The sequence below is a fragment of the Hyperoodon ampullatus genome, assembly GCF_949752795.1.
Source record: "Hyperoodon ampullatus genome assembly, chromosome: 5".
In the NCBI taxonomy this organism is placed as follows: domain Eukaryota; kingdom Metazoa; phylum Chordata; class Mammalia; order Artiodactyla; family Ziphiidae; genus Hyperoodon; species Hyperoodon ampullatus.
In genome coordinates, this window is record NC_136918.1 from 44,516,357 (window position 1) to 44,543,331 (window position 26,975).

The following is a 26,975-nucleotide window of genomic DNA, read 5'->3' on the forward strand; positions in this document are numbered from 1 at the left end:
ATAAATGTTATTTCCCCATCCCCACCCCATTTTACAGATGACAGATTAAAGCTCAAAGAGGTTAAGGAACCAACACAGGATCGCACAGCTGGCAAGTGACAGAGCCAGGATTTCAACCCATATCTCTTTGTCTCCAAGCCCAGGCACGCTCCTTCCAAGACAAGGCACTGCCTCTCAATTTTCAAATAGGTGCATTCCAAAGGTGGGGAGCAGCTACATCCAACAGTCCCCAGGCTCCCCGCACCTCTTCTACTCGCCCCAGTCCACCTATGACTCAGGGAGATAGTGGGGGAAGGGGACATTCTATCATAAAGCAGAATGAGGACTGTTTGCTCTTCCAGAGAGAGGTTAACGGCTTACCAAGTTAATAACTAACACTCCTAGCTTGTTATGACTAGAGATGGAGGGGACAGAGTACACTTAAAACAGCAGTAGGGAAGAAAGGTGACTTTAGGGAATACCGTGTGCCAAGGACTGTGCTGTGCTAATGGTTTACTTTTTTTTTTTTTTTAACACAAAGCTGGCACAGAGGCAAGATATAATACTGATACCAACATTGACGTGCCAGGCACTGCTCTAAGTACTCTACAATGCAGTGTAGTATTGGGAGATTTCAATTATTCAAACAACAGCTGGAAGTTTAATTTTTCGACAAGTCTAGCGTCAGCAAAAGTCCCAATTTGCTGCACTGACTCTTTCGTCTCCAGAGTAGAATCTGGCATCTGACTTGCCTGGGTTTGCAACCGAGCTCTGCCAGCCTGTAGAGGGGAAGTTGTGTAGCCTTAAGCCAGCACCCTAACCCCTCTGAGACCCTGTCCCTTGGGGGTAGCAGTGGTGCCTCCCTCACGGTGTTCATGTGAGCATCCCAAGAGAGGATGTAAGGGAAGGACCAGCACAATGCACAAGGAAGCTCTTGTCAAATAGCTGCTAGTATTATTACCTCTAGATGGGAGGGGGCGTTTTGGCCAACAATGAATAAATTGAGGTCATGCAGAAGTAACTACAACCAACAGAGCAAGTGACTGAGTGGTCTAGGATGTGATAAGGGTTCAAGAACTCAATGCTGGGCACAGGGTTGAGCAAAGCTAATTTCAGAGTTTGGAGAAAAGTCTGACCCAGTGAATAAGTCAGAGAATAAGTCTGACTTATTTATAAATCCCTAAATAAGAATATGTGTGTAAAGGGACTTCCCTGCTGGCACAGTGGATGTGATTCCCAATGGAGGGGGCCCAGGTATGATCCCTGGTCAGGGAACTAGATCCCACATGCATGCCGCAACTAAGAAGCCTGTGTGCCGCAACTAAGGAGCCAGAGAGCCACAACTAAGGAGCCCACGAGCTGCAACTAAGGAGCCCGCCTGCCGCAACTAAGACCTGGCGCAATAAAATAAATATTTTTTTAAAAAAGAATATGTGTGGGCTTCCCTGGTGGAGCAGTGGTTGAGGGTCTGCCTGCCGGTGCAGGGGACACGGGTTCGTGCCCCAGTCCGGGAAGATCCCACACGCCGCGGAGCAGCTAGGCCCACGAGCCATGGCCACTGAGCCTGCGCATCCGGAGCCTGTTCTCCTCAACGGGAGAGGCCACAACAGTGAGAGGCCCGCGTACCGCCAAAAAAAAAAAAAGAATACGTGTGTAAAAGACAAAAGGATGGAAGATATTCCAAAATAAATTCCTAACAGTTCATTAATTCTATCAAGAAGAAAGCAGCAAAGAGCTTAAAAAAAAAAAAAGAATCACCATGACAGCAAAAAGGAACTCTGGGTTGAGCCCATGCTTTTGGAGGGTTGTACACATACTCACAGACAGGGTGTGAGCATGTAACCAGGTGTAAACGCACAAGGCAACTCAGACCTGTGAGCCTAGCTTTGGACAAGCTGAAGGCCAAGCAGAATGTTAGACAATGTTTGAAGCAAAAAAGAACATGGAAAACATACCTCTTTAGGACTTCGACATTCTGAAAGAGGTTTTTTTTATCTTTTCTGGAGAGAGGGTAGCCTTAACCAAAAATGGAATAACAGATGATAAAGGTGGGTATCAGAGCCCAAAGCTGATCAATAGAGAACTAACTGGCCTTGGAAAACATACACACTTAAATCCAAGTTGCTGGACAAACCTATAGATGGCATTCAGGGACCACTTTGACAAATCCAGAAAACACAGTAGGTTCCATCCAATGAGAGGCAAACAGACAAATGTCCCAGTTTTTTAAAAATAAGTAAAGGATACATTCTGGAAACCACAGACTGATATACTTCATCCCAACCCCTGGCAAAATTCTGGAATAAAGTATTAACCAAGTACTTGCCCTTTACAGATATTAGTGGCTTAATATGAGTTCTCTTATTCCTTTTCTGATAGAGGTTGTAGGGTGGTTATTTAGGAAATGCTATTTGATCTCAGCACAATGTCTTATGTTTTAGTGGAAAGAGCACAGAATTGAGGTCTGAACACCTGGATACTAGTCTAACTCCACCATTAGTAAGTTGGGTGACCACAGGCAAGATCCTTAACCTCACTGGGCCTCACTGATGAAAGAATGTTCTCTTGGGTCCCTCTCATCTCTGAGTTCCATGATTCCACACTGTAATGAAAAGTGGGCTGGGTGACAGTCCTGTTCAGAGGATGCAGCCCTGATAAGGCAGCCACACCCCGAGGGCCATTTAATGCACAATATCTGGTGTGTTAAACTGACCAAGGAGAGGGCTTCTTCCCTGTTTTGCCCTTTATATATGTGTATTAATGGACTTAATCTCCAAATAATAGGAGAGCTATTGCATAGGGTCACAGAATGAAGATTTAATATAAACTAGATGGACTGGTGGGGGCTTGGGCTGAAAGTCAGATGAAGTTAAATAAGTGCAAAACCCTCTGTCTAAGTTATTTTAAAATACCTACACAAGTTCAGGATGGGAAAGACTGGGCTGAGAAGTAGATGATGGGATGAGGGCCTGAGTGCCTGAGATGACCGCCCACTCAAGCAGAAGTGATTCAGTCATCATGTAGCTGCTCATAAAAGAGCTAGTGCAAACTTGATCATATTTAACACTAAGGATAATGATCATTGGGGACATGTTGAGCCTCTACATGGGCTCCCCTCATTATCTCATTTCTGGGGCGTGATAAAATTAGGGGATCCCAGCCCCAGGAAGTGCTGGTGCCGTTGCCACCTGTGCCATCAGATTCTGCCATTGGTGTTCTTTTCAGTGCCAGGACCTTCTGGAGTAGGACAGTAACAAACCGTAGTGTGTACAGAACGGGGAAAGTCCCACAGGAGGAGCCAGAGAGTTGACAGTGCTCAACCCAGAGACACAACTAAATGGTGGTGTGAGAGGGAAGAGAGAGAAAGGAGTGGGTAAGACTGAGGCTCCGACAGCCTGCCGTCAATCTGTGTACTTCCATTTGTAAGTTGTGTGACTTTGGGCAAGTTACTTAACTACCTCTGTGCCTCAGTTTCCCCAAAAGTACAGTGAGGGTAATCCTAGTAACTAACTTATGAGATTATTATGAAGGTAATAAATGAGATGTGTATAAAAGCCTACCTGGCAAATGGCAATATTTAATGCATATGCATGCTGCTGCTGATGATGATGTATGCACATCATCGTGTACCCAGTGGGCACTTCCATGGAGGAGAAGGAGGTTCATTCTGTCTGACTTCAGAAGGGAGAATAAGACCAATGGGTGGAAGCAGGAGAAAGAGAATCAAGTTCAACATTAAAAGACCTCTCAAATAATCAGAACTTCCTAATAAAGAAAGGAATTCCCAGTCACCAAAGAAGCTCACTCTCTACCATTTTGTAGCTGGGGAGACAAGTCATGGGGATGATAAGATACGATAAATTGACAGCTGCAAAGAAATCAGGAAGTATGCCAAAATGAATGGCAACAAGCCCTACCTTTCTATTACTCATCTGTTAAGAAATCTCTGGAAGTTTGGATTTGTTGGTAACCTCAAAGATAGTGGATTTTTGTTGCATGCTTTTGATTTTTTTTCCTGCCTCACAATAAGCAAGATGAAGAGCTTGGGCTTTGTAGTCAGATTCCCCAACTTTGGACCCCTGCTCTGTTATTTATCAACTGTGCAATCTTGGATAACTTAGCTTACCTCTCTGGGTAATGTTTTCTTCTGTAAATGAAGTAAACTACCTCCAATCCTGAGGAACAAGGATCAGAGCTAATATATTTTTTGCTGCATTGGTAAGCATTATGCCAAAGTAGGCTGACTTTATAGATATGTGAGACAGGCAGATTGGAGCCTACTGGCCTTTTGTACCTGGCGGTGATGCGGGTGGTAGAGACTGGATAAAGAAACTCTGCTACATCAGCAAGCACATATGCCAAAATTGCACTTACGATAGAGATACAGGAGACAGGAAAATTCTGAAAGCCATCCAAATCTTAAAGTCTTATACTTCTCACAAGAGGGGTAAAATAAGAAGGGGTAAAATGAAACTTTTCTGTCATTTGTTGAGAATATGCTGTGTTAGGTTCTGGACTCAGTGCTCCACCAGATCTTCACAATGCTTAGGGAGGGGCAGGATTGATGATAATGAGGTTGGACTGGAGAACAGTTTGCAGTTGTCTTCTGAACCATCCCTAAAGCCCTTCTAGATCTATAGACGGTTCCTGGAGCTTTGTGCTGTCTCCCCAGAGCTGACCAGGACTGGACCTCCCCCATCCCACTGCAGTGGCCAAAGCATTAGGCCTGAGCAACGTTGCCCAAGATTCAGCTTCTGACAGAGGCTGGCTGGTGGCTGACAGCCTTTCACATTCTCCATGAGAGCCTGCACCACACATGCACACACACACACACACACACACACATACATACATGCCACCTTGGGTTGGGATATACTGAGGACACTAACGGATGAAATTCTCTCTCTGCCCCTCAGTGTGACGGAGTTGGGGTGGACCTGAGCGGCATCTTCCTTGAAGGCATTGCTATTCTCAACATTCCCAGCATGTACGGTGGCACCAATCTCTGGGGAGAAACCAAGAAGAACCGGGCTGTGATCCGGGAAAGCAGGAAGGTCGTCACTGACCCCAAGGAACTGAAATTCTGCATTCAAGGTAAGCCAAGCATGAGGAAAATTGCTCTAGGTCAGTGGGAGGGATGTTCAGGCAGGTCTGGCAGCAGACTGTATTAGGGTCTACAGCAGGCTCTAGAAGCTTCTACAGCCTTACAAGGACTCGGAGATACACTGACTCATCATCCCTGATGCTGCAATGTTTAATAACCTAATTGAGAAGAGAAAAGTTACAATAAGGGAGCCCTAAATGACAGTCAGTAGTCAAACTGTGGGACTCCATGAGCTTAGGAGTCAAAGGCTGTTTGTGTCAAGGTTACCAGTGTCCTTCAGTAACTAAATCCAATAGTCAGTTCTCAATCTTGATCTTGCTTCATCTGTCAGCAGCATCTGACCCAACTGATCACTCCTTCTTCCTGGAAACACTGTCCACTCAGCTTCCAGGACTCCACACCTTCCTGGTTTCCCACTGGTCACTCCTTCTTCGTCTCTTTTGCTGAGTCCTCATCTTCTCTCTAACCTCTTTATGCTGGAGGGTCCCCAGCCCTCTTCTCTTTTCTGTCTGTACTCACTTCTTTGATGATCTCATCGAGTAGTGAGACTTTATTTAAATACCACGTGAGTGCCAGTGACTCAGCAAGTCCAAAACTGATCTCTGACGTCCCTCCCCCAAACCTTCTCCACCCACAGCCTTCTCCATCTCAGTTGACGATAACTCGAACCTGCCCGCTGCTTAAGCCAAAACACTTGGCACCATCCTCGATTCCCTTTTATCTCATATCTCATACCCAACCCATCCAAAAATCTGTTAGCTCTACTCTTTAAAAATATCTAAGATTCCTACCACCTTGGTCTGAGCCACCATCCCTTGTCCCCTGGATTACGCAAACCCTCCCAGCTGGATTCCCTGCTTCTTGCCCCGCCCTCTACCGTCTCTTCTCACCACCGCATCAGAATGCCCCTGGGAAAATAGGTCTGTCCATGCCGCTCTCCTGCTCAGAATCCTGCAGTGGCGCGGATTGAAAGCTAAAGCTCTTCATGTGGCCTAGAGGGTCCTGGGTGGTTTGGCCTCTCCTCACCTCCAGACTTCATCTTCTTTTCTGCCCCCTCACTCCCTCTGCCTCTGCCACCCTGCCATGAGCCGACTCTTCTTCCTGCCTGGAACAACTGGGTAGTGTGCCTTAGAGGCCATCAACTACCCAGCAGGATACAGGACACAGCTTTCTGAGAGTGCCCTTAAAACTACCTTCAGCCCTACCCCTTACCAGCCACTGCCATCAGCGAACCAGACGGGCCTCAATCAAAGTTCCTGGCAGCTCTGCGTCTTCTGTGGATCGGATGAGCAGGCCCCGCTGATCCTCAGGGATTCTCAGTGGCCTGGTGAGCCAGAGTAGGAGTGTGGGGAGAAGCCGTATGTGAGGGCTTTGGCAAAGACCCCACCTGAGGAGACAGGAGAATGGATTCAAATCCAAGTGCTGGCACTAACCTACTTTTGGGGACGTCGGTTTTCTTTGCCATAAAACCAGCATCGGGTATAAAAGTTTTGATGACTGAATGGATGGAATTGACCAGACCATTGATTTTTAAACCAGACCTGCCTATCGAAAATGAAGTCCTGGGCCCCAGCCCAGATCTCCATAATCAATCTCTGGGTTGGTTCCTGGGAACCTAAATTTGTAATGAGCTCCCCAGACGATCTGATGGGCTTCCGGGTTTGAGAACCACTGACATAGACAAGTGTCCAGGAATCTGGGTCTGGGTTCTTTGATGTCCCAGGTGGTTAGTCCTAAGGCTGGATGTGATACCACCAGTAGAAGGAGACAAAACTTGGCCAACCATTGAGGGAATGGTTACTGGCTTATTTCAGACCTACCTATTAAACAATCAGATTGTCGTATTCTGAAGCAAGGTCATCAAGAGGGGTCATCTCCACACGTGTGTCCTTTAAGAGAAGACTTGGGATTTTTTTTTTTCTCTGCTTCCCTCTTAAGTCCCCTTTATTTCAGAGTAAACTTTTCAATTTGTATAAATTATTAAACTGAATAATGTGTTCCTCCTTCCTCCCTTGGCAGGGGAAGTTGTGGGCACTAGCACAGGGTGGGGGAAGCATTGGAAGTTGTAGAAAGTTTCTGCAAACTTTCCCACCCCAGCCGCCACTCTGGCATCCAGGCAGAGCAGAATCAGGGCAGAATCCCCCTCCCCTCAGGCAGGGGCTGGGGGACGCTCTTGCTGAGGATGTTTTCTGGTTGGGGCTCAAGGACGATCGTCATCTTCCCTTGTATGTCTTACCGTGTATCTTCCCCTTCTTCAAGCAAGAGTAATGTGTCTGCTGATCGCTCATGACCATCATGTACAGGAACTCTCTTCCCCAAATCCCCCTTTCCCACCCCAAGAATATGCTTTCAGAGCTAAAAATGCAGCTACTTCCTGTTCTTTAGATGAGGACAGGAGCCGATCAGAGCAGAGGCTGAGGAGGGAGTCTTGGCTTCTGGGCTTTGCAGAGAATGAATTACAGTGAAAGCTCTTTCTTAAAGGGCCATGATCTCCTTTAAGATGAGATGTTAATGAGGAAACGCTAAAGAGGCAACCCATTTTAAAAAGTGGAAAAGCATTGGCCTGGGAGTCAAGAGTCCTGGGTTCCAGTCCAGACTTTGCCTCTCACTAGTGTATGATGTTGGGCAAGTCCTTTCAACTTCTTGGGTTTCAGTTTTCATTATCTGTAAAATAGGCAAGTCTGACAATCATACAGGTTCCTGTAGAGCGTAGGTTGCTTACAGCTCCACAGAATTAAGGCATGGCTAGGTTTTGGTCTAGTGGACTCCTTGAACAGAATTATATGGCAGGTTTCTTCCTTCTTTCGGTGTGTTCTGTCTCAGTTTATAGGCCAGTGGCTGAGAAGGTAGGGATCTTTCTCTGCAGGCTCTTTATTTGCTGGGATTCGTTATTCCTTGGCAGTTTCACTGGGGTTGGAGGTGAGGGAGAGGTCAGAAGAGAATAGTGGGAGGGAGGGGGTTTATCATAGGAAGCGTTAAAGGAAATGACAACAGAAAATGTTAGTGTCAAATCTCATCACAGGTCAGTCTTTCTCCTTGGAAAAGCAAGGCAAGAAAGAAGGTCAGTCAAGATTAGCATGGAATGAGTTCTATAAAACCATTGGCTGATTAGAAAGCAAGAAGTGGTCCTGGGAAAAGCACCAAGCTTGCAGTTGAATGACCTGGGTTTAAATTTAGGCTTTACACTTTCTAGCCTTATAAACCTTGGAAAGTTACCCAACCTCTCTGAGTCTCAGCTTCCTCACCTGTAAAATTGGCATAATAATACCTGGCTTGTCATGATGATGGATGTCAGAGTGCCTGGAACATAGTATAAGCTCAAACTTTAAAATAAATTTTCTCCTCACCTTTAACACCATGTTATGTTGGGGCATACCAGCTGAATTCCTGATTTTGAAGTTCTTAGGTTTAGCATTGCCACCCATCTGCACTATCACTAAGAAAGAGCAGAGATCCTGCCAAACTCCAGCCCAGCCTTTGCCCTAGCACATTAAACCTATACCATCAATTGTACCTACTGCCTCCTTTCCTAGACCTTTCAAATTCCAAGGATGGAGGCTGGATATTATTCATCTTTTCCCCAGTGCCTGACCCAGTGTAGTTAGTCCAAAAAAGGTTATTGGATAAGTGAGAGGTACTGGGCAATGGCTCTTTTTAGTTTTTATAATACCAGTAAGAATAGTGACAGGTATTTATATTTCATTTTGGCTTGCATATAGTTTTGCATATATTTACTTAACCTAACCCTAACCAGAAACCCATGAGCAAGGTTATACCCACTCCCCTCCATGTCCCTATTTCATAGTTGGGAAAAACAGAGGCCCAGAGAAGCAGTAGGACTTATACAATTTATGTCCAGTGGTCACATCAGAACCAAGTCCCTGATTCCTAGCCTAGCCCCAAGTGGCTAGTGTCCAACTAGAAAATTTATTTGAGGTCCTACTATGTGTTCTGCACAAGCCCGACACTCAGAAAACAGGAAGCATTTATGTTCCAGTCCAAGGAAAAGGTCCATATACACTTGGTTGAAATTCTGCTCCTCCTACAAGACCTACCTCAAGGGCCGTGTCTTTCCTAGAGCCTATGGTGGCACCTCTGGAAGTGAGTCTGGCCTCCGAATTCCTAGAGCATTTAATATGAGCTTCTGTCTTGACAGTACACTGATTATGGGTTGCCTTGTCTCGTAGGCACATGTATCCTCATCATATTTTTCTCCTGCTAGTACCTGGAAAATGGGGAGCATGTGTTCTTCATCTCTGTGTCCCCTTCAAAGCCTAACATCCTACCTGGCTCAGGTTGTTCTACAGAAATGTTTGTCGGAGGGCGGGGTTGGGGGAAGGAATCTTGCCTTTGGCCTGTGAGCACAGTGGGCAGTAGATTCTGGAGATGGACAGGAGCAGACCCTCAGTGAAAAAATCTTAAAAAAAAAAATAGTCTTATAAAGAGTTCGATGCAAATATTTGTGAGACTGAGAATTTAGTTTCATGGAACCATTAGAAACTCATTTGATAAGTAAGATGTGCTGGCTGTCTTCAAATAAGTAATTCAAATATAGCCTGGAGGACTTATAGCTGAGAGTCGGTGTAGAGTAAGGGACTGACCATTGAACTAGAAGCTAGAAGACCCAGACCTCCCCACCACCAGCCATGTGATGTTAGTTGAATCACTGAATTTTTCCAAGCCTCCATTTCAACCCTTGCAAAATGGAAACAATTATAATCTCTCTCCATCCGCATAGTCACCTTGTTTTGAGAGTTAAATGAGATCATCCATGTAGAACACTTAGCAGAATGCCTGGAATGTGGTGAGCGCTTGATCAATAGTAATCAGAAAAATTGTTAAGTGATCACTGGAAGGTGATGCGTATTTAGTATGTGAGAAAAGGGCCAAATTTAGAATTTCACTCTCTTTACTTCTGCTTCAGTAATTTGGTCTGGATTATCTTTAAATTACCTATGGTTCTAACAGCCCACAACTCTAGGGTTACTTGTTGGCACTGTGCTTAAGCGTGTTTGGCTGTTGCTGCCAATGTGGAGGTTCCGCCTGAGCGGCTGTCCGGCAAAGCCAGGTGAGGGTAAGGGTGCGGAGCCTTGAAGCACCAAGGGCATGCGTGGCACAAGCTAGATCAGTGCCCCCGAGGCTAGGGAGCGAAGCCCTGGAAGCTCTGCCATTGTTTCTCTCCGGCCCCACCCTGGATGTGAATGCGGAGACTTCCTACACATGTTCTCAGACTCTTTTCTCTGAGGCTCGAGTATGCCCCCATCCAGCCTTCAGCCTTGAGCCAGCAGCAGCCTTGAGGCTTTGTCACCCAGAGCTGGCTACCTTACCCTCAGTGAGGTTTCTTAGTCAACCCCGTGTGAACTGAAACCAGGGTGTCCTAGACAAGATTCTAAACAGAGAGGGCAAAATCTCCCCAGACTTTCACTAGGTAATAATTTTTGCAATTCCTGGTAAACAAAAACAGGGAGACCTTTGGTAGGATATACATTTTGAGTCAGTTTCCCAGCAGCAGTGACAGGCTGTCTGTCATTTATTCAACACACACCTTCGAAACACTGACCAAATGCCAGGCACCAGGGCACATTGATGAGCAAAACCAGATGTAGTGCCTGCAGCCATTAGGGAGTGCGGGAACCAGGCCTCAGTAAAACAATCCCACAGATAGGCATGTAATTAGGATCTGTGCTAAGTGCTAAGAGGGAGAGTCGCATGGCTACTCAGCACCCCAGCAAGGCCAGCCAGCCACTGCATGGCTCACAGATATGCTCGCTAGCCTGGAACTCAAACCAACTAGCAGGCACTCACACAGGCGCCCTCCTGGCAAAAGCATACAGTCATCAAATCTGCCACCCACATGCCAGGGTCTTACCTGGGAAGAGGAAAACCCTCCCACTTCAAAATCAGTTGATACCACTACTTTGCGGGCACAGGTGGTTCAATCTGCCTGTGCACTGTGCCCATGTGGATCTTCACTAATTGCATGGGTCATACCCTGAATCCCAAAGCCAGATAAAGGGATGCCATCCAGCCATCATAGATCCACCCTCCCAGGTGGTGAGCCAGAACTCAGATGAGACAATAGGATAATCATGAGTACATGAGTTCATTGCTTCTCAGGGCTCTCTCCTCACTTGTAGGAAACCATAACAGAAAGTGGCCGGTTGGGATCAGGAGCTGTCCAGGGTTGTATGTTCCCAATTTTCCCATTTGGTGGAGATCTGACCAGAAAGACAGTCGCAGTGAGCAATCGCCAGCCACTTACGGCTCATTCGGGTTGAAAAATAGAAATGTTCCTAAAAAGTGTGCATTTCACAGAGGTCTCTCTGGCCAAGGTCTCACCTAGGGGCTGAGATGGAGCAAGGCTAGCGACCCCTAAAGAGCCTGGGGGGCACTTGGGGGGTGTGCACTGGGATGCCCCTCAGCGCTGGGAAGTAACCATGGCAACACACCAGTCATTCCTCTGCAACAGTGGCAGGCCTACAGAGAGACTCTGCTCTGCTTTTCACAGGAAATCACAGCTTTGTCACTCAGTCCCTCAAGCACCCACGTTGGAATCAACATGCCCCAAACCCAGATGAGGCATTCTCTTCTCCCTCTTTACACACCCTCCCCCTTCTCCTAAAGCCCATTGCCCATCCCCACGTTCCCTGCCTTGTTGATGGCATCACCTGTTGCCCAAGCTAGAGACCCAGAGTCATGCATTTCCCGTCACAGCGGCTCATGGAACTCTTCTGTAATTATTTACTCACATGGTGTCTCTCCCACCCAATGTGAGCTCCTCGGCTCCAGATATCATAGTTCCTTCTACATCCCTGTGCCTGGCACGGTCTCTGAGACCTTGAAAGAGCTTATTAATATTGGTTGACCAAAAGCACCCAGGGTCAGGGGCACCTGGAGCAGTAAGATAGGGAACCGTGTTTGATGGGATGAAATTTGTGTGTGTGATGCTCGTGAGCAATGTTCCAGAGCTGCTGCTGTGCCAGCATCAGCCTGTGCAGGAGGCCTGGAGGTCTGCCTTCCATCCTCACTGGTCCCTTCTCCAAGCCCCTATGTGTTCCCAGCTACCTCTACATCACCCAGTCTCTCCGTACCTGTCAGTGTTGCCTGCTGGACTCTGCGGGTTAGGCTAGGTGTGTTTTTGCAGCTTCCAAATCAAGGCCACACAACCTGATTCTCAGATCTATGTAGTATTGAAATCCCAGAATCACTGATCTCTTAGAAATTTAGAGATCCTTTTGTCCTCTAGATAAGGAGAGGGAGAACCAGCAAGGTGAAGTGGCTGGTCCTTGGCCAAACCCGGACTGAAATGCAGGTCTTTTAGTTCACACAGGCCAACCCTCTGTTCACTCTGTTCCTGTAAAGGACCACATAGTAACTCTTAAAATAGTTAGGCTTTGTGGGCCATGCAGTCTCAGCTACAACTGCTTACTTCCAACCCCTCAGCGTGAAAGCGGCCATAGACCACACGCAAGCAAATGGCACGGCTGGGTCCTTGTCCCCCTTTGTTTACACAAACAAGCAGCAGGCTGGGTTTGGCCCTCGAGCCGTGGTTTGCCCATCCCTGCACTAGAACCTCACGTGGTCCACAGCCAGCAGCAAGGGCATCACCTGAGAGTGTCAGAATGTAGGCCAAACCTCCTGAAGCCCAATCTGCCTGTCAGCAAGATCCCCTGGTGATGAATGCTTACTCAAGTTTGAAAAGTACTGCACTGGTGGGCCGGGCTGCTCCCCCTGAGGATGCCAAGAAGATACTTTATAGATTAGAAAAATGAGGCCTAGGGAGATTAATTGACCCATCCAAGGTCACACAAACTGGAGGACCTGGGACTAGAGCCCAAGTCCTAGTATTTCATACGTGGAATTCTTTCTATACACACCAGACCACCCACCCCAGCCTCCCCATTTCTGCCTGTCCCTGACCCAACCCGCATTTACTAGAAGTTCAAGTGAAGCGATCCTTCATTCTTCCCCAGCTGACTTGTGAATCAGGAGGACTCTGCCTCCAGCTGAGTGCCCCACCCCCACACCCCGCCAAGATTGGGAGGGGTGGGCGAGGCAGAATAGGGCCTCCGGAGGCTGTTCCACGTCCGAAGAGGGAAACTTGCTCCTACAGGTTCAAGCTGGAGTTAAACTCCAACTGAATTCCTGCCTTAGGAGGTTTGTTGCTCAAAATAGAACCAAAGAACCAAGGAAACTTTCATTTTTCACATGCAGAAGAAACTTCTAGACTGGCTGTCTGGCAGGCCTAGACATTTTAGATTTTTCCCTCTTCTGCTTGCCCCATCTTGACCCACCACCAACTCCTGTTCCCCTGTAGCAACTTTAATATCTGGCACCTCCTAAGACCCAGCCCACAGCAAAACTCCATACTGGCCACATGCTCTGCACAGCCTGTGCTTCTTGATTTGTTTTTAAGTCGTGCAAGAAGTGCTTCATCTTCTTAATTAATCAATAAATATGTATTGGGCTGTTGTTTACTGAGCACTTATTTATGGGCCAAGCTGTTGCCTATTTAATTATTTAATCTATTTTATGGCTGACGCTAATGGGGTTAAGTGACTGGCCGAAGAATACAGATGATACCCAGTAGAGCTGATTCAAACCTGCCTTCAAGTACCGAGTGCTCCAGGTGCTATAGAGGGTGCAAGCGCCAGTGTGACATGGTTCCAACCTCCAGCAGATCCCAGTCTAATGTAAGAAATATATGTAGAACAATCACGTTACCACTGGCACGATAGGCAAGCGCCACGGAGTGGCAGAAACAGAGTACGGTTAGAGCGTGGGGAGTAAGAAAAGGAGGGGCTTTCCTTAGGGACTCAATCCCCTGCTGCCCAGCACTGTGCCAGGCACCTAGGAGCTGATCAATAAGTATTTGATGTATGACTGAATGAATGAATGAATGAACGAACGAACAAGATAGAATGTGTGTGTGCCAGTACTTGAAGCCGGAAAGGATTGGAAAGGACAGAATTAGAGAAGAGGCACATGGACTAGAGCATTAGCACACAGAAATAGCAAAGGGGAAGACTGGAAACGTAGAGACCCTTGAGTAATGTGCCATGGAGTCTGTATATGATCCTTTGAATAATGGGAAGAGATGAAGGGTTTTAAGCCAAGAGCAATAGGATGAGAGAGCAGCACGCAGTTTGGATTCAAGGAAAAGGAAAGGAACTGGCAGCAAGGAGGCCAGTTAGGAGGCTGGTACACAGCACAGGCTTACAGCTCTGAGGCCTTGAATAGCAGTCAGTGGCACAGAGGAAAAATGGACAAAAGCCAACAGGAAGTGGGGGACAGACAAAGGGGACACTACCGTGTGGATGATGCCTCCCTCCCCGCAAACCACCCAACAGGGTCCCCGCTTCTTCTGCCCACAAGCTCAGCCCTCTCTGTCTAGCTCCACCCCAAAGCCCTCCCCATTACCAGTGGCTGCTGTTGGCAGGGTGGATGCCTTAAGCAGGGCCCTGTGTCTTTTCCACCTCCAGCCTGCAGCCACCACCCATCTCTTCCCATTTTCCGGACAATTCGTCCAACACTTGTTAAGCACCTACTTGAATTTAGCACCATATGCTAGAAATATTTTGCATTCATCATCTCGTTCCAGTCCCCTACAGCACCCCTGAGAGACACTTTATAATTAGAAAAATGAAGCCCAGGGAGGTTAATTGACCTGTCCAAGGCCACACTAATTGGTGGATCTGGGACTAGAGCCAAGTCCAAGTATATCAAACCTGGCATTCTTTCCATTCACACCACAGTACCCTCCCCCACCTCCCCATTTCTGGTTGATCTTGACTCAACAACCAGAAAGTCACAACTATCCTTTAGCTTTGCCTTTCTGGGTGAGCTGTGATTCATTTCGTGGGTGTAGCTCTCTGTAATGTACCTTAATGTGTGTTATGCCTGAGACTCAGGCTTGAGTTGAACTGGAAGATCTCTCCACTAATTGATTGATTCTATTACATACACTGTATGTGGAATTGAAGCTTCTTGAGCTCAGTGGGCAAAGTAATGCCAGATAATAAACCAACAAGTATTTCACCTTCAGGCCAAGAGAGTCGGCATTCCATTTAACAAGAAGTCTCCCCTGCGAGGAGCTGAGGATAGGCTCACCCCACTCCACGCTCCCTTCCCTGCACTGAGGCCCCACCATGCCAAGATATTTGGTCTCTGCTTTGAGTCCTTTATTCAGAGCTTATTTGGGGGGTCAGATCGGCCTTGGTTTGAATTCCAGCTTTACCATATGCCAGCTTTGTGACATTAGGCAATTTCCTCAACCTCTCTGAGCCTCAAGATTTTTTTTTTTTTATGTTGGGATAATAGTGTCTATCCCACAGAGTTGCCACAAAGATTAAAAACAATAAAGCTGACAAAGCTCTAGGCCTGGCCTGGAGTCTGTGTCCAGTAATAGTCATTCTCTTCATGTCCGCATTGGGACCACCAGGTCAAGATTCCTGTAACTCCACTGCCTCCCAGGCCTTATGGGATATTCTCACTCTTGGTCTTTCTTAGAGGCATGATGATGATGTCAGACCCTCCCTTCAGAGCCATTTCAGGAGACCATTTCTTCCGGGGAAATTCCCCACCGCACAACTCCACCAGCATGCTGCCCCTCCCCTTCTGAAGCACCTGGCCCTTAGGCATGGAGGGGATTAGGACCCCCCTCCTCCAGTGTACCGAGCCTTCATCAGAGCCCTGCCAAACCCGGGAAGAGAAAGCCACACAGAATAGAGGCCACACAGAATAGAGGCCCCACCGCACAAGCAGGCTTTCAGGAACCAGCCACAATGGCCATTGTGAGCACAAACTCACCCTTCCTCTTGCCTCAGTGTAGGGCTGCACAGAACGTTCTGTCTTCTAAATAGTGTGAGAAGCGGCAAGGCCTGCTGCCAACCTACTCTTGACCCAGCTGGCCAGGAAATCCAGCCTCCACCTTGGTTGGAAGAGCTCAAACCAAACTCAAGGATAGAATGCCCTCACCCCCGATCAAGGAAACATAGGCCCAGCGGAGGAAAGTGACCGGCCCAAGGTCATACAACTAGACAGCTAGAGCAGAGGCAGAAACCCTGGCCCCTGCCCACTGGGCCAACACATTTCCTCTCCCTTCCACCTTGCAGCCCCTCTCCTCCTCAGAAAGCAGTGGCTCTGGGCTGCTTTTCCTTCCCGTTTCCATCTGGATCATCCAGAGTCCAAGACCACTCAGTACCCTCTGGCCACTTTTATACCCTGATGGGGCTTTACAGACCCCTGGGAGTGGAAGATACCTGCAAACCAGTGTGACGAGGACACAAAGGAAACGCCCGTCAGAAGCAGTGCCCAGCTGGACCCAGGGGTGTCAAAGCCATGGCTGTAAGGTCTCCAGATCCTCCTCTGCATCCTCATTGCTCAGTCCAGGAACAAGGGAAAGCCACCAGGCCCGTTGCGGGATTGTATCTCTCTCTCTCTCTCTCTCTCTCTCTCTCTCTCTCTCTCTCTCTCTCTCTCACACACACACACACACACACACACACACACACACACACACACACAGGAACACAAAGGCAGGGAAAGGAAAGGAACTAAAGAACTCATTTCCAAGTAAAAGCTCCCTGTTTTAAAGGAAAAAAGTTGAAATAGGGATGCTTCTCTTGCCGGGAGGGACAGTCACCCTAAAATCTCAAGGTCATGGAATCTCTGCTCCTCTTTTCCTCAGTGCCCTTCTCCTCTTTCTTTTCCTCCCCTCCCCCCGCCCCCATCTTCTCCTCTCCCTCCTCTCCCTCCTCCTGGACTACCTTCTCTGGATTACGTTGATTACCATCTGCAGAAGGCCACGCACTTACTATGTAGCAAAGACAATTTCCTGAGGACCACCCTTTCTAAAGAAACATAAAATCACAATGACAGCCACTGTTTCTTGAGGGCCTTCTGTGTGCTCTCTGTGCAGGCTCAGGATGGCATCACTTCTAAACCTCATCAGCAACCCTGCCAGTGAGGCTACTAGACCTACGTTTTCCTGATAAAAGACAGACTCGGAGAGGCTAAGCGACTTCTCCCACAGTAATAGAAGTAGTGAGCGCCAAACAGTAGGCACTCCGACCTGAGTCTGTCCAAAGCCCGTGCTCTGTGCTTCACAGCTTGCCTCACAGTAGCACGTTCTTTACGCTGGGTTTACAGAACGCCAGGAAGTGAGCCCCCTGCCTGCTCCGTTTACTGGCAAGGAGCCCTCTGACTTTATGCTGTGTCTGAGTTAGGATCTCTAGGGAAAGCACTGGTCATAGATTACCCTTCAGATAAGCTATGATTGGGATACCTGAGGTCCTGGTGCTTTGAAAGGCCAGGTGGGAACATGGCAAGTAAGTTACAGCCTTCCTTCCTTACTCACCTTTTTGTGCCCAAGGAAGCCCCAAAGCCCCCTCCATCTCCGTCTCCCCACCCCCAGCCTGTTTTCAGGCCGCCATGCTTCTAAGCTGGCTTTGAAGCTCTCTAGCTGGGAGCAGCCTTTCATCTGCCCAGACCAGACCCAGTGGGAAGCTTAGGTGGGCTGATCAGTGCCCGGCTTTGTTGGGCTCCGGGTTCCTGAGCCACCAAGGGCACGTCCCATCTCCATGGAAATCTGGAGGCAGGAGAGTAGCCCAAGGTGACGCCTACCACTGGCTTGGCAGGCCGAGTCTGCCAGCTACCACTCACCCATCCAGAACGTGGGGGACGAACCTGGCCCGCTGCAGAGCAGAGCGGGGTTGCATACTTGCTTTCTGAGGCGAGTAAGAAGGTCCCCCAGCCCCTCCCCGTGCATGCCAGCTTCTCAGTAACCCAGTGATAAGGGACGTTCCTAACTGCTGTTTACTGAGCACCTTCACATTCTTTATTTCTTTTGTCCTCAAAATAACCCATGATGTAGGTTTTCTTATTGTCCCTCTTATGGGCAGGGATGTTGGCGGGGGGTGGTGTGTATTTTGTTCATATGTTGAAGCCCTCGTCCCCAGTTCCCCGGAATGTGGTTGTAATTGGAGACAGACTGTAAAGAGGTGATTACGTTTCAATGAGGCAGTTAGGGTGGGCCCTACTCCCATCTGACTGCTGTCCTTACAGGAACAGGACATTTGGGCACAGAGAGAGGCACCGGAGATGCGCGTGCCCAGAGGAAGGGCTGTGTGAAGGGGCAGCCAGGGGTGGCCATCTGCAAACCCAGGAGAAGGGCTTCAGAAGAAGCCAACCCTGCAAGGTGCAATATGTACCTTGACCTTGGCCTTCCAGCCTCCAGAACTGTGAAGGAATAGATTTGTGTTTGTTAAGCCACCCAGCCTGTGGGATTTGTTATGGCAACCCTAGCGAACTAACAGACTCAGAGAAAACAAATGCCCTGCCCTGTGTGGACACAGCCCTTGAGCTGTTAGCCCCAAACTCAAGAACTTGTGCAGAGTTTCTGAGCTTTTTCCTTTATCCCTGTGATGCCATATTTGTCTGTCAGAGGCCATGTATGAAGTAGTGACGAATTTTTGCATTGCAAATTAATCAGACACACACCGCTGTCAGTCAAAGCTTCAGAGCAGCATTAGCTGACTGGTATTACCTGCTGAACTGAGAGGATTCTAGCCCAAAGTAAGCACAGACACCTAACACCTCAGTCCACCTGTGCTGCTGTAACCCAGGTAAAGGGGCAGAGCCTACAGGTTTTATTGTGACGCAGCTGCTCTAGGGTATGGGGCGGCCTTCCTCACTGCTGCAATGGGATGGCTCAGAAGCTTTCTGGTGCCGTCACATAGTCAGGGTTTCAGCACCTCCACTGAGGGTTGCTTGATTCTGGGGGTAGCCCATTGCAACCCTCAGACCTGAACCCTGGAGTGCTGATAGAAGGGAAAGCAGGGTGGGAGTGAGACTGAGGGTAGCAAAGCACCAAGCTAGGCTAAGGATCTCCCACGCTTCTCCAGGGCACCGCAAGCGAGGAGCCCAAATCATGACACCCACATCATATCCCTTACATCTTAAAGGATTGAATGTTCATTAATGTGAACCAGCAGCCAAGATGAGTATCAACATAAAAATTATACATTAAAGAAGAGAGGTGGAAACCAGACTGGGTCATCATTATCTGTTATATGCAGATTAAATGAGTTAATTTATGGAAAACCTGTTACCCAGTTTAATCTAGGCAAGTTGTTATCATTATTATTATTCATTATATTTTTCCTCTTTCAGGCTAAACCTGTCAAGGTCTTTGGCACTAAAGCATGTATCTTATTCAATTTACTCGACAAACATTTATTGGGAGCCTTCTATATGCCAAGGGCTGGGCTACTTGCTAAGGATTCAAAGATAAACAAAACAAGAACACATCCCTGCCTTCAACTCTCAGTGGGGTTGGGAGAGTGATGCGTCCAGAAACAGTTGTCGTTGGGTGAGATCCACTGAGCAGAGGAGAAGGAAAATGCACACTGCCTGGAGTGTCCCGGGAGGGTAAACAGGAGTTCTCCAGGCAGAGGGATACCTGTGCTGGGAACAGGGCCAGATAGCGAATGACCTTGGATGCCTCACTAAGAACTGAGATGTTGTCCTTGGGCTTCCAGAGGGTTTAAACAGGGAAGATGTGCCCCTTAAATAGGAGCGCTCTGCCAGCCTTTACCTATTGCCACTGAGCTCCACCCCCTCCTCCAGACTGTGGGAAGGTCTAAAGAAATAAAAGCAAAATGGGGCTGAGATCAAAGAAGTGGGAAAAGGAACAGAGTCAGGGAAGAGGTTAAAGGAAGAAAAACAGCTGGAGCAGGATGCCCACTTCATCTAAAGCTCACCTGGATTTACGGCCTTTGTGTGGAGGTGTGAAACCATGAGGAACACTGAAGATTGTTAAAGATGTTTTAACCTGAATATTATGGTCTGGACTCTTGTACACAGCTCTAAGAAGGTAGACAGACAGACAGACTGCTGGGAGTTGCCAGGGTGAATGTGGCAGAAAAGGAAAGCAAACCTAATATGTTTTTGGAGCCCACTCTGTGCCAGGCACTTTCACATACACCTCTGCCATTTAATCTCATAACCACACTTTGAGGTCAGTCTTATTATTCCTACGTCTCCTTTTCAAGTGAAGAAGCTCTGGATCAAAGCAGTCAGGAAGTAACTTGTTTATATTCTTCTTCACTCCAACTCCTGCGTATGTTTTGGGCAGTTTTATTGCCTAAGGCTCAAGTTCTCCAACTTGATTCTGAGTGTGCCTCAGAATCTTCCAGAGGGCTTGTTAGAACACAGACTGCCAGGCCCAACCCCCTGTGTTTCTGATTCAGTCGATCTGGGTGAGGCCTGAGGATTTCCGTTTCTAACAAGTTTCCAGGTGATGCTGATACCACGCTCTGAGAACCACTGGCCTATGGGGATGATCTACCCAATAACCTAGCCCAGCGGTTCCCAAACTGTCTGAATTTTGGAATCACCTGGGGAATCTTTAAATCAGCTAGGCGAATACTGATGCCTAGCTCCCAGGCCCATGCATTCTTTTTTTTTTTTCTTTAATTGAAGTGTTGTTGATTTACAGTGTTTCAGGCGTACAGCAAAGTGATTCTGTTATACATAATATATACATATATATATTCTTTTTCAGATTCTTTTCCATTATAGGTTATTACAAGATATTGAATACAGTTCCCTGTGCTATACAGTAGGAGGCCCACACATTCTGATTTAACTGGTATGGGGGCAACCTGGGTATTATTATTTTTACCACCCCCCCGCCCCAGGTAATTGTAACATGCAGCAAAGTTGAGGAACCGCTGACCTAGCCGCACTTCTTGACTCTGATCCCTATCACCACCCTCTCCTTCAGCTGCCCACCACTGGGGCCACCGGTAGAACTTGTCATCCTAGCACCACTCACAGCACATCCTCCCAAACCTTTCTCCCACCGTCTCAGAACACCTGCTCCTGGAACTCATCAAGTCTCTCACTTGGCTTCTCCCTTTTCACCTAGTCCATCACCTCCTTCCCTGTTCAACCTAGATCCTGTGGTACAGTAATTACTGCAACCATCTCTTGCCCGCAGCAACACATCAACCACCCTGTTCTTTCTTTGACCATATATGTCTACCTGGGAAAGTTTGAGGAGGAATATCTAAATCAAACTGCAGGCATGGAAGTCCAGGGAGGCTTCTTGAAGTTGACGGTGCTTGAGCTGGGTTTTGATGAGCAAGTAAAAGTGGAAGAGGGCATTTCAAGCAGGGGTACGGCATGGGTAGAGGCATAAAAGAGAGAAACAGTAGGGCTTATTGGGGAGCTAAGTGTTGTTGTATATGTCTGGAGCAGGAACTTAGCCCTACGATGTCAGGAAATAACAGTACAGAGGCAGCCTCTTGTCAGATGGGGGTGGGTCTTGGGCATCATCAAGCCAGGGAACTTACATCTTTCCAAGTGTGAACAGCAGTTGATAGGTTTTTTTAAATGACTTTTAAATTATAACAGTGATATACACTTATAGAACATGCAAAACACTTAGAAAAGCATAAAGTAGAAAATAATAATCACTTTTAATCTAATTACCCAGAACTCACAACTCTTAAGATTTTAGGGGAATTTGTTCTTTTCTTCCATGCATGTTCTTATATAGTTGAGAACATGCTATGCAAGTAAGTTTATATCCTGCCTTCACACTTAAAGTTATAACATATACATATTTAGTGTTTTTGAAATCTGTAAACATTTTAATAGCAATGTAAAATTCTATAGTTTGATACCATATAATTTAACTATTCTCATATAGGTAGAAATGGGGGAGGGGGAAGTTTCACTGTAATAAATGACACCACAATATTCATATTTGTATGAACTTAGATTTTTTCAGTGGTTCCTTGTGATCAATATCAAGAAAGAAATGAATCAACAGTGTGAAAGTTTTAGACATTTATTACCAAACTTCTAAAAACTTTTATGCCAGTTTACACTCTGATCATAGGTATGAAAGCGTGCACGTTTCATCTTCCCTTCCCAGTGCTTGGTGTCATGGTTGGTGCCACTGAAGGGTTTTTGCTGTGGAGGTGACATGAGCAGATGTGCATTTATAAAATCCCATACTGGAGGCTGAATCAAGTGTACCAGGTTGGAACTACTATTGCTGTCCTTGCTGTTCCGCCTTTGCTTCCACATTCTCCTGTTCCCATGTTCCCATCCTTCCTCTTTTTTCTTTCTTGGAGGAAGTGTTTGCTGCACACAGAGCACTGCACAAGACTTTGTTACCAGGAGCAGTGCTGAAAGACCTAGCTCTGTGGTTGCAACAAGTTGGTGCCCAGCCCAGAGACCCTCTTTTTATAGTTCTATGAAAAAAAAAAATCTCTACATAGTAATTCTCACTAGGGAGAGATACTTTTTATATTTTCCAATGACATTGCCAAGTGAGTTTATTGATAAATTAATTTCCTTGTGCATCCAGTGACTATCCAGTCCTACACACAATCATCCCTGTCCCTGGAATGTCCTTCCTCTTTCTCCTTCTTAACCCAGCATATTACCTTGGCATTCATCCTTCAAGACCTTCCTTAGATGTCTGTGACACTTCCTTCCATACCTTGACCAGTCATAATCAGTTACTCAGGCCTCCTTGTTCCTATAGTTCACTGACAACATTTTCTACACCTAACGCTTTTCCTCCCTCTTGGCCCAGAGTCCTTCAAGAGTTGAACATTTTGCATTCCCACTTCTTAACACAGTGTCTGGCACTTGGTTGCCATCAGTAACTGTTGAATGATTGAGTGAGTGAATTAATGAGTTCCTGTTTTGCTAAGGTACATGGACATTCCATCTTAAACACAAACGAATTAAAGAATGTAGAGACAATATGGAGATGATATGAATTGCCAAACCACACTCTGAGTCATTGGTACCTAAGGTAAAGCAGACACGTTGTATATCAGATGTCCTGATCCTGGATTCTAAGTTCTGAACGTTAAATGTTCTGTGTGCCTGCACATCAACTTGTGCTCTGTTCTGTTTCATTTTAACTCCAGATTTAGTTTCTGCATAAGTATCTGTGTGCTAAAAGAAGTACAGGGAATTGAGTGATGCCAGAATTTCCCAAAATGTGTTCCAAAGAAAACTATCAGGGATACCTATAAAACTGTTTCTAGGTATCACACAAAAGAAGAGTCTCATGGTCCAATAAGTTTGGGAAACAAAGTTGAATATATTTCTTTACTGTAGAACTTCCTGCTAGGCATTTTAGGAAGTTGAAAGATCAGTTAGGCAATGGTAGAGAAACAACAGCCAGCAAGTCTTCCTTCAGTAGTAAACAGGAGTCATCCTAGCCTCTTCATGCCAGGGAAGATTCAGAGTACAAATTCAAAGGCCGAATGGTGAAACATAGAAGATCCTAGCCCCTCCCCCTGCACTTCTGCACTTATCTCCCGAGTCCCACATTTGTGTAAACCCCTGCCCCTACCCACCCCCCATACTGATGAGATCAGCCTGCATTATGTCTCTTCTAGAGCCAGGAAGCAAGGTAATGTGTGGGAAGTAATAGCTGCAAGGTAATGTGTGGGAAGTGATAACAACTTTTAGCTGTTAAAGCCATTCAACAGGAAAATTTGTTACAAGACCAAGACATTGTAAAAGCTGAAACACTTGAGTCTATTAAGTCCCCTGCTTCTTAGAACATTTTGTTACCAGGGAATGTTTCAAGGAGGGAAAACACTGCACTATCACAGCACTGTCAGATACCAAAGCCTGGTACAGAGAGCAACATTTTACAAGACATCTCTCTCTCTGCCAACAGAGAAACTTCTAAAAAGTTCTACCTCTCTTTTCTCCTCCTTTCTCCTACCCCAGTATGACTCCCCCACTCTCCTCACCCCTAAACACACCCTACATGTCTTTCCTCCCTCCCTTTCCCTCCCTCCCTTTCCCTCCCTCCCTTTCCCTCCCTCCTCCCTCCCTTTCCCCCCTCCCTCCTCCCTCCTCCTCATTTTTCTCCTCTTTCTCTCCTCCTCCTTCTCTCTCTCATTCACAACCCATATCGATTTCACAGACACTGTAAAATGACACATTAAGGTAAAACTATCCAATGGTTATTCAACACACTTTAGTAAGAAGGGAACTAATTAAGTGACAAGAGGTTTAGACATTTGTTGTTTACTGGATCTAAGCTCCTTAAGAGAGCCTGGAGTGCTCTCCTAAACAAACTTTGCCCATTCATGGCTTCTTGTTCCAAATCCAAATGAGATGGAGGGTTTAAGGAGACAGTATCTTTTCACAGTTGTGAAAAAAGGAGTACCAGAGAAGGAGAATGGGAGTGTCAATGGGTGTAGAGGGGAAAACCATGGGTGTAGAGAGACTAATGCAGTTTTTGTATCTGCTGGCAGCTGATGTCCATTAGTGATCGTTAGGTTAGACTTCAGCGATGTTTACACATTTGTGGTCAGCCCAATAGTTTAACTGTCTTCATTAGAAGTATAACCGTCAAGAGGGAGGAGATGTGGGAATATATGTTTATGTATAGCTGATTCACTTTGTTATACAGCAGAAACTAACACACCATTGTAAAGCAATTATACTCCAATAAAGGTGTTAAAAAAAAAAGAAGTATATCCGTCAAGAGACTGTTTTTTAAACAACAGTCTTCTAAACAAAAAAGTAAAGACACAATGCTTGGTGTCAGTTTATTTATCTCTTGTAAAAATAAAATACAGTGTGTGTGTGTAAAAAAAAAAAAGTAAAGACAAACCCAAATATCTCCATGCCAATCTTAATAAACACTATCGCACTGTATCAGGAGGCACCTTAGAAGACAGAAGCCATCTGTCAAATAAGCAGAAACATTAACATAGAACAATTTTCTAGTTTGTGAATATTAATAGGATGTTAGTGATTAGCCACAACCTATGAGAGAATTTCCCCTGCCTTAGTAGGCAAAGAAGGAATGGAAGCTTTTAAAGAATCTGCCTTTTTATTTGCTTCTGTTTTAAATAAATAAAAGTTGTGTTGTAAAAATGAGTCTTTGGGCCCACCATCAAACCTTAATCCTGCCGTTGCTTTCCCCCAAAATTGGACAGGCACAATCCAAGCCCCAGGAACTTTGAAAAAAAAGGACCTCTTCTAGGTGCTGAGTCAGAAGCAACTGCCACTGTGGGAAGCCATCGATCCTCTGTGACTCTGAGCCTGAGACTTGTATTTTCTATCCCTCTTTTTGTACTGTGGACCCAGAATAATCTGGTGTAGATGAAATATTCTTTTCCTTGGCTCAGATTAGGCACCTGGTGTCCTGAAAGAGGTCACTGACTTCCCTAAGGATGTCCAAGGAGGTTGGCTCACCACTGGCTTACCGCAGGCCAAATTTGAAGTTAATTAAGCATCAGTCATCGTCAGTAGGGCCAAGATGTTATTCAGACATTCAGGGAAGAGAAACCTGATCCAGCTCTGGATAATGACCTTCATCAGCATTCCTTCCTATCCTAATCCCAAACCAATGTGTCTTTAGCTGCACTGGGGGATTATATTTCAGAAATAGCTGGTTCATCCTTTATGTTACTCTCCATTTGAAGAGGCTTCTGGATATGTCAGCCTATTCATTGGATGCATGTTAACCTTCTGGATCAAAACCTTTTTTTTACTAGAACTGGGTTTCTGTTTATGAAAAGGTACATTTATTGACTTCTGGGGAAATTCCCTATTCAGAATGAGGATGAAAATGCTGTTTGGTAGGAGATGAAGGGATATTGAGAGTTCTGGGTTGGCCATCTAGGGACCAGACCTTCTGGCCCAAACCAGACTGGGAAACAGAGAGATGTGTATGCACTGCTTTTGCTTGTCTCACTCTACAGACCTCAGTGACCAGCTTCTTGAAGTGGTGGGGCTAGAGGGAGCCATGGAAATGGGGCAGATCTACACTGGCCTGAAGAGTGCAGGCAGGAGGCTGGCCCAGTGCTCCTCTGTCTCCATCAGGTATGCTTCCTCATCACCCAGCAGCCCCCCAGTCTCCCCACCTCCCTGAATATTCTTACAGATAACAACTAGGAAGCCATCTTTAGATTTCAGTGCAGAGAGAGTGGGGTGGGGCAGAAGCTTGATAACAGTTATAAAGAATGTCTTTGGAGACCACTTCCCCAACCAGGTATGACGCAAACATCCAGGACATCAACTAAAGGGTCCCACCACAACCAGTTTGCTGTTCTCTTAGAATGAATTGGTGAGATTCTCTAAATAGGATTTTCATATTATGAGGTCCAGAGAACCAGAGATCCAACTCCTTGCCTTCTTTATCTTTACAAATTGAACTGTTCAGTGCATGCCAGAGGGCACACTTTGACAAAAACCAGGCTCTGTGCTCCACTCTGCTCTTTCTTGGATAATGGTCTTAGAAATAATTTTATTAGAGTTAAACCATCAACCTCAGCAAACCTGTCATAACTGACTAAGAAGATGACATTTCTTTAGAGTATGGATCACACAGGTCAGCCACTGCAGGTTCCTGAATAGATGCGGTCTAATGGAGGGGATCTTCTGATTTTGGTTGCTTCTGTTTAATAAATGCAACTCGTCACAGATTTTTGTCCACCTGATTATTTCAGGAGTCCTTATTCCTTTCCATTTCCCATTTAATTTCTATAGATCAAATCTATTCATGTGTCTTGGGGATCTCCTGGAGGGGACCACCACATGCAGGTTTCCCAAAGTTATTTAAACACAGAACCCTTTTATCCCTTAACCTCTTGGGTGAATGTCCTCAGAGCACATTCAGAGAAACGCTGTTCTCAGTGCCACCCTGCATCCTTCAGAAAGGTCCTCAGAGCTGGTTCCCTGATCTATCCCACTAACCCCCTTTCTTCATTCCCTCTCTGTGTCTCCTCTGTCTTTTCAATTATTCCCCAAATCTTTGCTTCTCTTCTTCGTTGGGCTGTTGTTATGCTGGGGCCCCTGTTTTCCAGGTTAACCTCTGTAGCTCTGTAGT

The 26,975-nt window shown here is 46.4% G+C and overlaps 1 protein-coding gene across 1 annotated transcript in view; it reads left to right on the top strand.

Moving 5' to 3' along the window:
• The window catches only part of DGKG (diacylglycerol kinase gamma), a gene marked incomplete at both ends in the record, with an annotated part of 149,732 nt that overhangs the window by 114,453 nt on the left and 8,304 nt on the right, over positions 1-26,975 (top strand). The window contains 2 exon segments of the mRNA XM_079704505.1: positions 4,896-5,073; positions 25,849-25,969. Coding sequence (XP_079560631.1) covers positions 4,896-5,073; positions 25,849-25,969 — 299 coding nt within the window.